The 18,305-nt window shown below is 44.6% G+C and overlaps 1 protein-coding gene across 2 annotated transcripts in view; it reads right to left on the reverse strand.

Moving 5' to 3' along the window:
* Positions 1–18,305, reverse strand: part of WASHC4 (WASH complex subunit 4) — a 115,438-nt gene that overhangs the window by 53,486 nt on the left and 43,647 nt on the right. For both annotated transcript variants that reach the window (XM_073620278.1, XM_073620279.1), the window contains exons 10-12: positions 10,837–10,957; positions 9,706–9,829; positions 9,484–9,611 (exon numbers count right to left, since the gene is read on the reverse strand). In XM_073620278.1, the coding sequence (XP_073476379.1) occupies positions 9,484–9,611; positions 9,706–9,829; positions 10,837–10,957 (373 nt within the window). The remainder of the gene's footprint in view (positions 1–9,483; positions 9,612–9,705; positions 9,830–10,836; positions 10,958–18,305) is intronic.

An 18,305-nucleotide genomic window follows, 5' to 3' on the forward strand; every position in this document is an offset into this window, starting at 1 on the left:
GGGATCAAATACTTATTTTACCCACTGAACTGCAACATTTGTTTTGTGAGTTTTTTCTGGATTTTTTGTTTTTGATACAAATTATAGACCCTTCATTTCTTTGTAAGTGGGCAAACTTACAAAATCTGCAGGGGATCAAATAATTATTTTCCCCACTGTACTACAACTACACAGTGTATAAAATCCAAAGAAGAGTTCTTGCAAAACTAATGCGAATGCTTAGAAAATAGAAGGGCTCATTTTAAAAGCCACATTATGACCTGCTGTGACCAAAAAAAATAATAATAAATAAATAAAAACACATTCATAAAGAAGAGCAATGTGCTTTACAAATGTCAAATGTGTTCTGCCAGCTTTTGGACTCTGAAGCCAGCAGAGTGCAATAGAACGGATAACAATTTTCTGTGAAAAATAACATTCTGGAGAACATAAACTGGTAATGTCATTTTTCAAAGTCACAAGACCAATTCACCTCCAATCACAGAGCATTCCCAGCAAGGGCTCTGCCAGCTGCATGCTGTGGCCCAAATTTTATAAAATGGGTAGGCTTGAACAGAATAATGGTTCCAACAACACCAAGACAAAAATGCAAACTTGTTTATTCCCCTGAGGAGTGTGACACTGCTGTGAAATGGGGCTAATAATAGGGCTTAGACATCTAACAAATCTACATGAATGTCCTTTTGATGACAGTCAGTTTAACTCAGCATCTTCGCGTTCATTCACTAAAGTTTTAGTTCTGGATTATGGCGGGCTACATTGAGGGTAGTTTAATACTTTAATTTCTAATTAAACAAAAGCTCCAGTCTTGCCTAAAAAAATGTAATGTCAGCAGCTACAAATACTGGATCCAGTGCTATCCTCACCCAAGCTGATTCTTCAATCGGCTTTGGGTGCAGGCGCTGGCATCTTGCGGCTACACAGCTGGCTTCCAACTGCACATGTGCGAATCACGCTGCACTTTGTGATTGGTCCTGCAGTCTTATGGGACCTGTGTTGAGTCCCAGAATGTTGCGGGGGAAGGGGGGTGGACTGTCCTCTAAGATTGCCGTGGCAATCTGTCTGTAAGTGGGCGAGCTGGTACCTGTCATAATCAGTTACCTGCTTCCCTCCCCCCAAAAAAAGTGCCAAATGTAAAGGGGGGAGGAAGAGTGGAACTTCCCCTTCCTCCTAAAGTTCCGCTTTGATATGTGGCCTTGCTTGATCTCATTATGATGTGAAACTGACTAATCAGAATATTTGCTCAAAAGCGCTTCTTCGCTGAATTAGATACCTTTTCTAGGTCTTTGCTTATTTAGTTTGCCTTATGCACACTAGACATGCACATGGGTGTGCATTTCTTATAATTCAGTAAATGTAATCTTCCTGTTTTTGTGCGGTAGTTTATCTGGCAAGTGTTCCAAAGGAGTACCGCTGCAGCTCTACAGTCTAAATTTTAGACTGTTGATCTAGTCGCAAATTTGAACACTGTTCTTTGCAAGTCTTCATTAAACTTCTTGGGGCCGGTTCACACCACAAATGGACTCCATATCTGTTCCGGATGTGTTTCTCCTGTGCTTCATTGCGTTTTTGTGGGGTTTTTTGTACGTTTCCGGATGCATTCCATATGCTTTTTTTCTTCCTGTTTTTTTTTTTTTTTTTCACTGTACTGGAGTTTGGTGATTTTTTTAAGCATTTTATTGCATTCCAGTACAGTCCAGTGCAGGAAAAATGCAGCATGTTCTACTCTTTTTCTGAACTGGAACACCCTGAAACTGACCGCACTGCTGTGAACTATGCCATAGGAAACCATATAACCTTCTTTCCATGCATTTTTGATGCTGAAACAAAACCCACTGTGGATGTGGTGTGAACTGGCCCTTAGTTAACATGGATCACATCATTGAATGAATGTAGCTGCAGCATTTAAGGAAAGGCATGTATGTTTTCTTATAGTAGTTTGCAGCCAGTTATGGCTTGTAATGCTTTGCAAAACAATTCTTCAATTTTTTTTTTAAATTCTGTATTTATTAAAGGCAAAGTTCCTTGACATACAGTGATCACATCTTTTATACAGACATAATAAACAACAAATTCCGTGAATTAAAAGATATGTTCAAGCACATCCATATCGTTATTAACAGTTCAAGGATTACTGTACTTTGTCTATGTGAAAACCATTATGAACAAGAGAAGAGAAGAGAAGAAGAGAGAGAGAGATCCATACAGGTTATTCAATCTTATTCCCAGTGCGTTAGGATGTGACTCATTTATGTCATAGATTCAGTGCCTGTAAAGTGTCTCCAGGGCCTCCACTTATCCCTGAATTGTTCCTCTGTGTTATGGAGGGTGGCAGTCAATTCCTCCATGCGGAGTATACAACTGACTTTGGAGTACCACAGGACCCTGGTGGGCGGTTGAGATTGCCCCCAGAGTGCAGGAATACATGCCCTTGCTGCATTGAGGAGTTGCATTGTCAGAGTTTTTTTGTATTTCCTAGTGGGTCTCTCCGTCAGATGTAAGAGACATGCAGCCGGATTGTCCTGCAGGTTCACTGACGTTAGGCTTTTGAGTCGTTGTCACCTCCTCCCAAAACAGTCTCAATACTGAACATGTCCAAAAAATATGGATAATGGTACCAACTGCCATATTGCATCGCCAGCATTTATCTAAGACGTGTTTATTCATCTTATTGAGTTTGTAAGGGACTCTATACCATCGGGACATCATTTTGTATCCTATTTCCTGATATTGGTTTGCGATGGAGGACTTATATGCCAGAGTTTGGATTTTATCTATCTGTTGTGGTGAAAACTGAACCTCCAAGTCCTTTTCCCATTTTTGAATAAATGTCAGGGTCGGCTCTTCAGTCTGGGTAGTCAGGTAGTTGTACAGCAAAGAGAGCGTATGTCGTAAGGGTTCCCCTACCTTACAAAGCGATTCGAAGGGGGTAAGGTCTTGAGGAGTGTACACTGACTTCTGCAGAGACTGCAAAAAGTGTCGGACTTGGTAGGTGCTGAAAGCATCTAGCGGTCGGTCTGTAAGGTTGGAGATGGTTGACGGTGAGGGGAGCACCCCCCGCGGCCAAACATCCATCAGATTACATTTCCCTGTCACGGTCAATTGTCTTATCCTCCTACTAGTAAGCCTCGGTGCGAAGTCCGGGTTGCCTATTACCGGCGTCATAGGAGAGGGCAGCGGTGAGAGACCAGTGGTGTGAATGATGGATCTAACTACCTTAAGAGTGGCACCTATCAAAGGGTGATTCCACATGTCTTCTGGTGGTGGGGAAGTAAGCCATGGAGAGGTCAAAAGGGGTATGGAGGCATCTTCAATTTCCATTCCTACCCACTGTTTGGATTCCTTATTACAATGCCAGTCCACAATCCTCAAAAAATGTACAGCTCTATAATAGCTGAGGAAGTCAGGGAGGTCGATGCCCCCTTTCTCCTTTGGTTTAGTCAGGATTTGCATTTTCATCCTGGGTGACTTATGTGCCCAAATGAAGTCTCTATCGTCCTGAGCTGTATGAAGAAATGCAGCGGAATCCGAATTGGAATGGTTTGGAGTATGTACAAAATCCTTGGTAGAACTGTCATCTTTAAGGCATTGCACCGTCCGAATCATGTCAAGGTCAGAGTATGCCAGTTGCGGAGGTCAGCTTTCAGTCTATGTAGCAGGGGTATATAATTAAAGGTATACAAGTGTGCCAAGTCCGGTGTAATATCAATATCCAGATATCGAATAGATTTATCCGCCCAATGGAACGCAAAGGTCGAACGCATACTGTGGGCCTCTGACTCCGGAATCATTATATTTAACACTGCGGACTTGGCACAGTTGACCTTAAAATTTGACAGCTCCCCATATTTCCGAAGAGCTGCTAGTATATCGGGAAGCGATACCCGCGGATTTGAAACAAAGAAAATCAGGTCATCGGCGTAGGCCGTGATTTTGTGATGACCCGAGGGCTTCTGCACGCCTGTGATATTTGCGTCCTCCCTTATGTGACACATAAATGGTTCTAGGGTCAGAATGAATATAAGGGGGGACAGGGGGCATCCCTGTCTCGTCCCGTTTGCTATTGTAAAAAACTCGGAACGCCATTCGTTTACCCGTACCGCCGCCGACAGTTTGGAGTAGAGGGACAAAATCCAGCTAAGCATATTGGGGCCAAGACCAATGTGTGCCAGGGTGGCCCACATAAAATGCCAGGCCACCCTGTCAAAGGCCTTTTCTGTGTCCGTTGAGAGCAGGAGAAAGGGCCGTCTAGTTGGGCGAATCGTGTGGATGAGATTAAAAACCCTAGCTGTATTGTCTCTTGCCTCTCTCATCGGCACGAAACCCACCTGGTCTAAGTGTATTAAATGTGGAATATGTGATATGAGTCGGTTTGACCGTATTTTGGAAAAGAGCTTTAAATCAATGTTTAGGAGTGCAATTGGGTGATAATTTCCACACTGGGTTAGGTCTTTCCCTTCTTTGGGTATCAAAGATATATATGCTCTCAGTGAGTCCTCCGGTATGGGGTTCCCCCTCTTAATGTGTTGTATGCAGCCACAAAGTGTGATGTCAAAAAAGTCATAAACGAATGGTAATAAGTCAAAGTGAAGCCATCAGGTCCCGGTGCCTTCCGAGGTTTTGTTTGAGCCAAAGCTACTTGAAATTCCTCTGCGGTAATCTCCGACTCCAGAGAGTCTCGAACTTCATCCGACAATGTGGGCATACCGGAGGCCCTGATGTATTCACTCGCTAACTCAGTCTTGGTCTGTAAAGTCACGGAGGACTCTCCTGGGTGCAGATTGTACAGTCTCCGATAGTAATCACAGAATTCCTCTGCTATCTCTTTGGAAGTATGTACTTTGGTCCCCTGTCTTGTGGTAACATGGGGTATAAAGGTGCGTTTCCTTGGGCCACGTAAAGCTCTAGCTAGCATCAAGCCCGGTTTATTTTCAAATTCAAACAAGGAGCGCTTAGCCCAAGCCAAGCTTTGAGTTGTATTTTGGTAGAGTAAGTCCTTCAGTTCCCCCTGGCCTTCAGTAAAGCCTTAAGATGAGCTTCGGCCAGGGAACGCTTATGTAGTAGCTCGAGGGATCGCACCTGAGAGATCAGCAAGTCTATCTGCCTATTTCTTTCTCGCTTCTTCAAGGCCCCTATCCTGATCAGCTCACCCCTCACTAAACATTTGTGTGCTTCCCATACCATCAAGGGACTTACTGATGCATCAGCATTTTCAGAAAAGTAATTTGAAAGAATTTTCACTATTTCTTTGCGTACTTCGGGGATTTGCAACATGGATTCATTTAATTTCCAAGTCGGGGGTGCACGGGATTCAGTATCCCAACACAGGGTCACATGGGTCGGTGCATGGTCAGAAAAAGATATGTAATCAATCTGGGAGGAGGTGACAAGAGGTAAGTCTTTATGCTGAATCAGAAAAAAGTCAATCCTGGAATATGTCCGATGAACAGACGAATAGTAGGTATAGTCTCTACCATCTGCATGCATAATTCTCCAGGGATCAACCAAATTCAGATTATGCAGCTCTGCTTTAAGTTTTTTGAGGTATGAGAAAGAAAGATGTGACGCCCCTCTAGAGACATCAAGCAAGGGCTCCTGTGCATAATTAAAATCACCACCTAACAGAAATATACCCTCTCGGAATTCCAATATAATTGGAACTAGAGACCTCAGGAAGGCGAGGTGGTCTGTGTTTGGAAAATAAACATTTACCAGGGTCACTGTGGTATTTCCAATTTTCCCTTTCAGAAGCAAGTATCGGCCCTGTGAATCTGCGCGTTCTTCCATGAGGGTCCAAGGGACCGATTTAGCTATCAAACTTTGACAGAGGTGAAGGTGCATGATATGTATTGGGGAAGTCTCAACTGTAAAACCTGGGAACTGCTTGGTGCTTAAAATGAGTCTCCTGCAGGAATGCTACCTGGCTATGGGATTTTTTAAGATCAGAAAGGAGTCTTCAACATTTTTCCGGAGTGGCTAAACCTCGGACATTTAAAGAGGTAAATTTAATCCCTTGTGCCAAATGACATGGGAGGTCCCCTTCTAAAGGATGACATGATTAAAAAAAAAAAAAAAAAAAGGGGGGGGGGGGGATTTAGGAGGAAAAGAGGGCGAGGAAAAGAGGGAAGGAGAGGAAGGAGATCAGAAAAAGAAGTAAGGAAAGAACACGCACCAAAAGAAGAAAAGTAGTTAGTAGGGTGCACTAATATTTGCTAAGCAAATTCTTGCGCAAGTATGCGCTGCCTATAAGCGGGGAGTGGGAGCTTGACCCTGTAAGGCAGTGGGAGACGTGCCATCGAGTTGGAACCTATATTATGCTATCACACAACTGAGACCTCATATAGAGGTAGCCCCGGGGAGCTAACTCCTTAATAGCAGAGTAACTGCTCTGAAGGACAACTGGATGGTGACCAGTCCTCATCATGAAAGGACACATGTATTCATTAGTAACAAAAAATTATAAACATATTCAAACAAGCAAAACATAACCTATGATACCAAACCTCAAAATCCGCAAGCTCTGTGTTCCAAAGCCTTCTGGGAGAGGACCTGCAACGTGCCCCAGCCACATTCCAAAAAGAAAGAAAAAAAAAAAAAAAAAGGGTAAAACTGTTAGGAAGTAGTGGCGGGGGAGAGGACGCGTGCCCATCCGACGCCAGATCGTGATCAGACTACGCGGCCCTTCCGTCTAAACGTTAAAACTATCTAAACCAGATGTTCTGTAAGTTGAGGGCTGTAAAGGCCAACCATATGGTTCCGCAGAACCAAGGCCTACTTAAAGGACAAAAAGGATACTGACAGTCCGTGTCTTTACACAAATATTGAGATGCGGAGGAATCTCTTTGCGGACGTCTGCTTAAGATGCCTTCTCCAGCTATGGTTCAGGTGATATTGGATTGTCCCTGAATTCAGCTTCTGATCTGGAACGTTGCCGTATTCTGCTGCGTCTTTGTGGTCTTGGGGATGCCGGCCGAGTGATGCCAAATGTGAGCGACCAACCAACCAGGAATGGATATCGCCGGGATGTCCAGAAAGGCGAACAAATCTCATAATTGATCCGAGCATCGCAGGATGAAGGAACCACCACTTTTGAGCACTACAAGGTGAAAAGGGTGGCCCCATCTGTACATAGCTCCCGCGTTCCTAATGGCTTCCAGTAGGGGGCGCAACATGCCTCTCATTCTGAGCGTAAGTCGTGATAGATCTGGGAATAAATGCACAGCTGCGCCGTCAAAGTCCATCGGGCCTTTGGTCCAAGCCTGTCGCATTATTTCCTCTTTAACCGCATAAAAATGGACCCTGGCCAGGACGTCTCTAGGGAGAGGAGCTTCTCCTCCTCTGGGACCCTGTACTCTGTGTACCCTGTCCAGTTCCAGTTCAGCTGTAGGCGGTTTGTCCAGCAGGCAGTTAAAAATAGCTGTGACTGTAGCCCTGAGGTCCCCCCAGAAGTAGATTCCGGCAAGCCGCGCAGTCTAATGTTGTTTCTGCGACTGCGATTTTCCCCATCATCAACGGAAAGCTGCAGCAAGATCAGGCAACGCTTATAATTAAATTGTGTCTCCTCCAACGCCACTATTCTAGATTTTATAGCATCTGAGGCGGACTCAACCATTGTCACACGGGAGTCTACCGTGTCTATTCTCTGCTTGAGATCATGGATCTCTCTGGACAGGGTACTTACTATTGTTGCAGCTGATTCAGCTATGTCCTGCTTAGTAGGAAGGAGTGAAACGATGTCCCTCCATGTGTCCACCAACGGCTGACCCTGCGTTTCCATCCATTGTGACAGCTGAGACAGGTCTGTTCCATGCAGGTCAGGTGAAGGGATCGGCGAGTCCGCTCGATCTAGAGGAAGCTGTGCCTCCTGAACAGTGCCTTTGCCTGCGTTCTTCAGTGCAGCCGCACTAGCCGTGTTAGAGCGCAGCGGCGCCATCTTGGGATCCGAGGCCTGAGACGGAGTCACCGAATTCCTTAAAAAATAAGCCGCAATGTCTGTTCCTCTGTGTGCTGCAGGTGTCCCTGGAGCCTTATCGGTCCCGGACATGTGAGAACCGTGAGGTCTGTGTACTCGGGATGGTTCTTCACCCGATCGCAGCATGGAGCTCCCGTTCAGACAACCTCACAGCGCCATCGCTAGGCCACGACCCTCGAGTTCTTCCATTTCTAACTTATCGCTGACTGCTAATCTTTAAAAGATAAGTTCACCTTAAAAAAAAAAAAATAAATGCACATCTTTTTGCAGGTAAAAAAACTTGCATTTACAGTCTTTTATTTTTTTTATTGGGAGCAGGAAAAACATTGCACCCATGACCAGAAAATGGTGGGTGCAATGTGGGCCTCTTCCAGACCCCGTGTGTAAGCCATGTACTTGTACAGCCAAGCAGTTACACACTAGCAGGAAGAATCAATGAAAAACCACAGCGCTCAACAGCCGCAAAGGCTGCTGGACCTTGTAGTTTTCCATTCACAGGACTCTGTGGATGAATGATGCGGCCGGGTGGGCAGAGCCCCGCATGGCCATGTTCTTTGCAGATTGTAACAGGAAACTGGAAGAGAAGTTCCCCCCCCACCTGTTACAATGGGGAGGCGGGAGGGGTGCAGGGGCCGGTGGATTTCTAATATGTTACACCCTGAATATGGGTGTAACATGTCACAAAAGGTGAACTTATCCTTTAAAATCAGAAAAGCACCATTAATTAATATAATTATGCTTCAAACAAAAATGCTACATTTCCGAAAATAAATTGCAGACTTTTTTGTTCTAAGCTTGATATGGTAGCTCTTCCTTACCTTATTTAATCTTCCCCGTTGAAAGTTCAAACAATGGGCAAATGTTGCTAGCTTACATTAATCTGGTTACATTTACATACACTAAAAGACTATACAGTATAAGGCTCTGCTCATCAACTCTTTTACCAACACCAGTGTAAATATGTATATATTTATTTTATTTTTATTATTTTTTATTTTATTTTTTCTGTTTGTCAGTATACCATATCAGCATCTTGCACTTGTTCAATGACATAAAAAAAAAAAAAAAGTACAAAAATGTAATATATTACAGCTGATCAGGCCTTGGATGAGGTAGCTGCATAAGGCCTCATTCCGATAGGGTGTATAAATCCATGCTCCAGGTGAGGGTAAGGTTTACCCTCTTGGTGATGCACAGGTGTTCTGTGAATCCCCATTAGGAAGTCCCATAGCTGTCAATTGGGATGCAGCAGCTGCACGGACAAAGTCACTGCTTCCAATGTGACTTTTGTGCAAGTGTACGGCACCCTGTTTATTTCAGCACAGAAAGTTAGGACACCAGCTCATCATAGACATAATAGACATCTAGCAATGTACTGTGCCTGAAAATAAAACTAATGCAGCCACCGCATCTAAGGACTGATATAGAATCATACTACATTTTTGTTCTTGGATTTTAATATACAGTTCTTTAAGGATATTTTCAGTGTTTTATGCAACATGACACTTTACCTTCTTACACACATCCAGGAGAGACTTGTAAAGCTTTTTGTCTACGCTCCGAAATATATGAAAGTGAAGTACAAAAAGGCCACAGAGCCCCACATATCGCTCCCGCTGATCAATTTCAGAGGCTTCTCCTGCAGAGTAACGGAGAAGGAAACTAGCTGACATCACAGGTCACACCATAAAAGCTTGTAGATCTTTGAAACTGAACAGGAAAACTGGACTCACCTAGTTTAACTTCCACATTAGAAAATATTGTGCGAATGTTATGTGAAAACTCTTCAGCAAAGGTTCCATTCTTTGAGACAGATACTCCCCCATTGGAGGAGTCAAACTGTTGATCAACACACCCCTGTTAGACATAAAAGAGCACAAAGCATTATAAATGAAAGTTTAGGACTATATAAAGATGGGGAAGCATGCAAGCAAGTTCAAATATCTTGGATGCTCAAACTTTAAAGTACAGCTGTACCTAATATATATTTTTTATGCTAACCAGATGGGGCAAAAGTATACATGCGATATTCAAGAAAAACTCCTCCGTAGCACAGCACCCTTCATACATGCTACCCTCTGAAAGTCCACCCACCCCTAGTGACAGGTCTTTCTGGCACTAAGAGAAAGAGAAGGCATGCCTAGTCTTCCTATATACCAGACGTTCAGGTTTCAGGTCACTAAAGCTAAATGCTGCAGGAATACTTTGGTGCAAGCTATAAGAATCACTTTAAAATAACAAATATTCATCAGGTACAATTTGCTTTGCTACAATACCCACTAAGTACAAATAATTTGATCAGATGCATCACTAGCAAAAATATACCCGGTCTCACTTATTATACTAAACATTTTAGAAAAACAAACTGAATGTACTGGTATAATGCTGAAAAAATCCCCAAATAAATTCTGCAGTTTAAGCATACATGAAGTCAAGACAAGAATAAAGAAAAAAAACCCATAAAAGTAAACATACTATATCAAATTATGTCTACTTTGAATCGGTTTATAATTTGATCTCTAGAAGTCCCTGCACCTCCAGTTTACAGCACTAGCAGTGAGTACCTCCACTGAGTTTGGGTGTAATTACTTTTGGCTTACATCACACTGTATGCAATGACTGGTGCTGTCCTATACACACAGAAACACTAATGTCACAAGAAAGCATTTGGGGGTTAAAATTAACATGTCAGCTACTTTGCCATTCAGAGGATTCAAAACTAAAAGCAACTATTGCAATAACTAATATATTCAATGAATTTTATTGCCTGTGATTTTTTCTAAAAGGACACAATTTCACTACCAGCAATATGAAAAAGTTTCAATTACAAAATGTCTAGCCAGTGTACTGATATGGCTTACTACCTGGAATAAGGCGCCATCAAGCAACTGACTTTCCAGTTTTAACAGCAGCTTCTCAAAAGGTTTCAGTTTATCCTCCCGAATTCCAAACTTTGCCGGGTTATGATGTACGGATTTTAATAACCTGTAGGGGAGAATAAACATGTTATCGAGCCAGCAAAGACAGAGGATAGTTGTAAGTCTATAGGGAGGCTCCCAAAGAGCCATACTATACAGCATTTTGAGTTCAGCAGCCATGCATTAAAGAACTGAGTTTATACAGTATGCAATGACAGTAGGCCATGATGGTGTACTGCTGTCTTCAGATTTGGAACTAACAGGCATTGTGACCCCTGCTTCCCTTCTCCTCCATGCCAATGTGTTCCTAGGCATTGGTGGGGGGGGGGGGTTGGGAGATTGGGAGACTGACTAACAAGCACTGTGACCCCCTTCCACCCTCCTCCTCCTCCATGCCCACATGTTCCCAGCCACTAGGGGGCAGAACTAACAGGCATTTCTAGAAGCTCCTCCCACAGACCTTTCCCTGCAGACAGGAACCAGCAGGGAAAGATCATGTGACCTCTTCACAGCACAGCTAAAATAGGATGTTTAGCTGTTGTTTTTTTGTTTTGTTTTGTTTTTTATGGGAATCAGAAGCATCGTGTATTTACATTCTTATATGGATCAATTGCACACAAAAGATCTGTATTTAATACCAATTTAAAAAACAGAAACAATGGCCATTTTAGGGTACAGCAACCTTGGTAAATATGCTGATAAAGGGATTTATTCAAATCTCAAAATATATTCTAGAGAGCTGGGTAATGTATAGTGGGCAAAGGCAGGTTGTAATTCCATTTTTTGAGGGATTCTGTAATGAAAGTTCCATGAAACCGCAAACAACAACATGGTGCAGAAACTCAAACAATTGCTCATGCTTACGCTATAAATACTTGGGTTTCCTTACCAAATACTGTAGCATCATGCTGAATACAGAAATCTAAAGTGTAGGAAAAGTTAAAGGGTATCTAAACCCAAAAACAAAAATGTTTATATATTAATGCCTACCAAACCTTAATACGTCAATACTTTGAAGGTGGATATCTCAGTAACGGCAGCAGCTGCTGCCACAACCGAGGTATCCCTCTTTAGGGCCGGCGGTTCTGTTTACGATAATGCCTCAATGTCTCAGCCAATCAGGAAAAGAATCTCAGATGGCCGAGACTTTCGTGGACATCGCTGGACAGAGAGAGACCTCAGGTAAGTATTAGGGGGTGTTGGGGAGGCTGCTACACACAGAATCGCATAAAAAAAGAAGGCTGTACCAGAGAGGGGAAAGTCAAAGTGCCACACGAGTGAGCCACAGGGATATAGTAATCAAATAATAAATAGGAAACAAATAATCAAATGAATATCAACATTTATTAGTAAAAAAAAAAGTGGTGCTTCCTAAAAAAGAAAAATTTTGGATTTATAAATGAAATGCACTGATGCCAAAGAGACTAAACAAAGAACCTAATTTACAAGTGTTCCTGGATGCAACTTAGATCCCCTTTGGACTCTGTTTCCCAGGAACACACACTCTGCACCAGGGGTAGGCAACCTTTTAAGCACAGTGTGCCGAAAAATGTTTTCAAAGAAATTGAGTTTGCCAATTTTATAACAAAAAAAGTCAACTTCACACTCTCAATCACTAAAAGGATTTTTTATAAAGTAAATGCTGTAAACTACCGAATGTTAGTAGTGAAAAATTAACATCCTGCACTCTCACGCCTCAGATCAGCCCCAATTCCTGCAACTCCACACTTCAAATCACTGTCCCCCCCTGCACATCTGCCCCACCACTGTACTATCCTGCACATCTGCCCCACCACTGTACTACCCTGCACATCTGCCCCACCACTGTACTACCCTGCACATCTGCCCCACCACTGTACTACCCTGCACATCTGCCCCACCACTGTACTACCCTGCACATCTGCCCCACCACTGTACTACCCTGCACATCTGCCCCACCACTGTAAGCCCCTGCTCATCTACCCCAACGCTGTACCCCCTGCTCATCTACCCCACCGCTGTACCCCCTGCTCATCTGCCCCACCACTGTAACCCCCTACACATCTGTCCTAACACTGAACTTATCTGCTAATCTGCCTCATCACTGTAAACCTCTTTCTCATGTGCCCCACCACTGTACCCCCTACTTATCTGCCCCACCACTGTAAGCCCCTTCTCATGGGTTCCACCGATGTACCTCCTTTCTCCTCTGCACATCTGCCCCACCTCTGTATCCCCATGCTCCTCTCCCCCACCGCTGTAACCCCCTGTTCATCTGTTCCACCAATGCCACCAATGTACCTCCTTTCTCCTCTGCTCCAACACTGAACCCCCCCTGCTCATCTTTCTGTAACCACCTGCTCATCTGGCTCAACACTGCTCATCTGCCCCATCACTGTACCCCCCTGCTTTTCTGTCCCACCGCTGAACCCCCTTCTCATCCGTCCCACCACTGTACCTCCTGCACATCTCCTCTACCACTGTACCCCCTGGCTCTTCTGTCCCACCACTGTAACCCCCCTGCTCATCTGCCCCATCAATGTACCCCCTTTCTCATCTGCCCCACCACTGTACCTCACTGCACATCTGCCCCGCCGCCGTATCCCCATGCTCTTCTGTCTCACTACTGAATAACCTTCTCATCTGTCCTAACACTGAACCAATCTGCTCATCTGCCCTACCAATATAACCCGCTTTTTCATCTGCCCCACAAATGTACCTCCTGCACATCTGTCTCACTTCTGTACCCCCCTGCTCTCTTGCCCCACCTCTGTCCCCCCTGCTCTCCTGCCCCACCACTGTAACCCCCTACTCATCTGTCCCACCAATACACCTCCTTTCACATCTGCCCCACTGCTCTACCCCCCTGCTTTCCTGTCCCATCACTGAACCCCCTTCTCATCTGCCCCAGCATTAAACCCCCCTTCTCATCTGCCCCAATACTAAACCCCCCTTCTCATCTGCCCCAATACTAAACCCCCCTTCTCATCTGCCCCAATACTAAACCCCCCTTCTCATCTGCCCCAATACTAAACCCCCCTTCTCATCTGCCCCAATACTAAACCCCCCTGCTCATCTGGCCCAACACCGATTCCCCCTGCTCATCTGGCCCAACACCGATTCCCCCTGCTCATCTGGCCCAACACCGATTCCCCCTGCTCATCTGGCCCAACACCGATTCCCCCTGCTCATCTGGCCCAACACCGATTCCCCCTGCTCATCTGGCCCAACACCGATTCCCCCTGCTCATCTGGCCCAACACCGATTCCCCCTGCTCATCTGGCCCAACATCGATTCCCCCTGCTCATCTGGCCCAACACCGATTCCCCCTGCTCATCTGGCCCAACACCGATTCCCCCTGCTCATCTGGCCCAACACCGATTCCCCCTGCTCATCTGGCCCAACACCGATTCCCCCTGCTCATCTGGCCCAACACCGATTCCCCCTGCTCATCTGGCCCAACACCGATTCCCCCTGCTCATCTGGCCCAACACCGATTCCCCCTGCTCATCTGGCCCAACACTGAACCCCCCTGCTCATCTGGCCCAACACTGAACCCCCCTGCTCATCTGGCCCAACATTGAACCCCCCTGCTCATCTGGCCCAACATTGAACCCCCCTGCTCATCTGGCCCAACATTGAACCCCCCTGCTCATCTGGCCCAACACTGAACCCCCCCTGCTCATCTGGACCAACACTGAACCCCCCTGCTCATCTGGACCAAAACTGAACCCCCCTGCTCATCTGGCCCAACACTGAACACCCTGCTCATCTGGCCCAACATTGAACCCCCTGCTCATCTGGCCCAACACTGAACTCCCCTGCTCTTCTGTCCCAACACTGAACCCCCTTCTCATCTCTTCCACCACTGTACCTCCCTGCTCATTTTCCCCACCGCTGTACCCTCCTGCTCATCTGCTCTGCTGTACCCTCTTCTCATCTATGATATGCAGAGTGGTGAGAGGAAGCAGAGATGAGACACATCTACCTGTCCTGGCACACTCATCCCCGCTGATCCAACTCTCGCATCTAGCCCACATGCTTGTATGTGATGTATGTGATGTGTGTGATGTCACATACAAGCATCGGGAATGGATGAGCAATGATGAGCTCAGGTCAGGGAATTTTTCTGAAAGCAGTGGGCCTGTGTCCAGGATCATAAGTTGGGCCCCCACAGCTGAGAAAAAGTGCGACACTCTGCGCCACAGGAAAAGTTGGGTGTGATTTTCATTGTGCTGAATACTGGCTGTGGCTTAAAGGGGCACAGAGTGCAGGGGTTCAGTAGTAAGTGACGCAAAGGTTCAGGAATAATTTCAACAAAGTTCCCAAAAGCTCAACAGTAATTCCACAAACTGTCACCTGATTGTGGTTTTCTCAATCACAGTGAAATCCCTTCTTTCTGAAATTGGTAGTGGCAACTAAGTGAGTTATCTTCCTCCAGATGGTGTGTGGTGACGATTGCAGCTACAGCAAAGTTAGAGAACCAAACAATGCTGATGGGGAGGGAGCTGAGTGCCAGTAAAAGGGGCTTCGTGTGCCACTTGTGCCGGGGGTTGCCAACCCCTGCTCTACACCCATGTACATTTGTCTATGTAATTATTTCAATATTCCACAGAAATTTGTCTTCATATTGGCTCTATCCTAGCTATTTAAGATGCAATTATTGTACATAGGTCTGGTTATTTGTTTCTGTATATATAACTACCTTCTCACATTAGTCTCTTTCCCCCTTTTTGGGCGAATGTTTTGTTATTTAGAAAGTTAAATCATTTTTCATATAAAAATTTTTGTTTACTTATTTCAATATTATTTGTAGTGGCTTGCTTTGTGTGCAATGCATAGGAAATTTCTTGTCTGGGGATCCTTCAAATGGAGATTTCACCTACTTCAGCAATATAGTATCATCCACGCATCTACTAATTTGAATATGCACATTGTGATATTGGTTCCCTTTTGAAGAAATAAAAAGAGGCCGAGTGTGAAGGTGTATTTATACACGACTCAACTAGAGGGTGCCACGTCCTGATGAAGCTAAGGACTTCCAGCGAAACGCGTTGACGTCATGCCTCTGTGCATCTGAAGCCATCCGTTGCACCCCTTCGCTTCCATTGCAGCATGGCCAACATGGCGTGGATCCAAGTGCAGCATCCAGCTTTAGACCTTCATGAGCCGCTCATAGATACACCTGGTGCGGTGTCTCCTTATGAAGATTGGTGTGCCGTGCCACAAGGAGAACTAATGGGAGGCTGGATCCACTTCACTGGCATTAGGCTTTCATCGGATTCATGGAGCTTTCAAGTTGACACTCGAATACGTAAATATGCCTCATTATTGCTGTGCATTGTTTCCCCTGTCTGCATAGGACATTTTCCACGCACAGCTGCCTGTGTACTGTGTTCATTGGTTGGTGCCCCTACTGCCATCATTTGCTGCCCTTTTCTATCATTTGACCCACCCGGACATTAGTACCAGCTCACATTTATCACGGCGATACCCATGAGACTGCGCTTGCAGCCCTCCAGACACCTGAATTATTACATTCATTGAATGCTACTCACTGGCTATTGGAATTCACAGGGCTGCCCTGCTAGTTTTGGCTAGCCTACCCTAGCTTCCCATTTCATAGTGAATACTGTATGATTTGATGTGTGGGTATGCGGATGCATGGATGACACCTAGACGTTTTTTAGACACAGACAACTTTGTCTTTTTATGATGGTGGAAGGTGGAGGATTACCTTTATTACCTTTGTTATGACTTTTTTTACTAATAAAGTTTGACATTCATTGGATCATTTGTTTTCTATTTATTAATTGATTACTATATCCCTGTGGCTCACTCATGTGGTCTTCTTTTTTTATGCAGTTGTGTGTACCACAGAGCCCCACTTTCCTTGAATAGTGAGTGGATGAGTTTTCAGCAGTACTCCCGTACTTTATACTGTGGTTCTCAGTACCTTTATATTTTTTTTGTGCTACACACAAAAGGCTTTTTAACTTAATGCATAGAATGCATTAAGATAAAAAAACCTTCTGACTTTACAACCTCTTTAAATGTCATGGCTGCATTACTTCTTTTTTAGGCTCTTTTTCCCCCTTTATTTTCAACCAGTGATCTGTCCAGCAACACACTTCCTGTCTTAGGGTCCGTTCACATATATGCAAGTTGGATGCGTTCTGAACCATATCCAATTCGCATGACATGTGGATCAAACCAGCTTTCTATGGAGCCAGTTTACATAAATGTGGTACAGCAGCAATACGAATTCACTGCACATTAAAAAGTCCTGTACATTTTCTGAGCACTGCAGGGCAGTTCAGATGCAAATTTAAGGCTCATTGGCTTCTTTGGAAAAAAATATGAATCGCACATCTGATCAGTTTTGAACACAAATTTGATTAAAAAAAAAAAAAAGCAGCGTTGAGGTCTCCCATCAATCCATACCAGGCCCCTTCGGTATGGGGCTAGTCCCCCTTTAGAACACAATAGCACAGCAGGGGAGATTGCTGTACTAACATTGCTTGTGTTAGTACGGCGATCTGTTGTGTGTACCAGGCTTAAGTCACTTACAAGTTAAAGCCAAACTCCCTAACACTTTTTAAGCGGTTACAGCAACAGTTTTCTTTTCCTTTTGGGATACAGACTTTGTATAAATTAATATAAATGGACCACTGTAAGCATGCTGGTGTTAAAGTGGTTGTACACCCTGTACAACCAGTTTTACCTACAGGTAAGCCACGGTTTAGGAAATATTTTCAATAAAGCCATGTGCCGATGTGCACTTTAGAAAGAGCAGATCGTGCCATTTCTAATAGGGGTCATGCCGTGACTGGCAGCTCCTGCGCGGGAGTGACGTCACTCAACTCCAGCCAGTCACAGAGCCGGAGTTTGAGGCCCCGGAAGGAAGAGGGGTGAAGATGGACGCTTGCTGCGAGTGGGGACAGCGGTGACACTGCAGGCTTCAGTTTCAGATGACACATAATGGGCTACTATGCAATGCATAGTAGCCCATTATGCTTTACCTTTGCAGGGAAATAAAGATGAAGTAAAACCCACCAGGGTTTACTTCCTTTTTAAATGGTTTGTCTCAAACCTCTAACTGCCACTTTTGCTGGACAGCTTAGTCTGTTAAAGGAAGTTGAAAAAGATCAGCCAGATCAACAGAAGACTGCTTCATTAAATCCTAACTCCAGCTTTGCTATCACTTACATTCGTTAATAATAAAAGGCTTACTGTGAAAGGCTGAGCAGCGCTAAAGCCAACCCAATTTTGTTCCAGGAGTGGAATGGGAATTCCCAGTACTGTTGCCACAACACAGCTCTACATGTTGATGCTACATGTATTAGTATTATTAAAATAGTTTGTTTGGGCCAGCTTGGAACAAACTATTTAAAGTGATAGCAAAGCTGAAATTAGGCATTAATGCTAGCGACAGA

The sequence above is a fragment of the Aquarana catesbeiana genome, linkage group LG03 (genome assembly GCF_042186555.1).
Source record: "Aquarana catesbeiana isolate 2022-GZ linkage group LG03, ASM4218655v1, whole genome shotgun sequence".
Taxonomy (NCBI): Eukaryota; Metazoa; Chordata; class Amphibia; order Anura; family Ranidae; genus Aquarana; species Aquarana catesbeiana.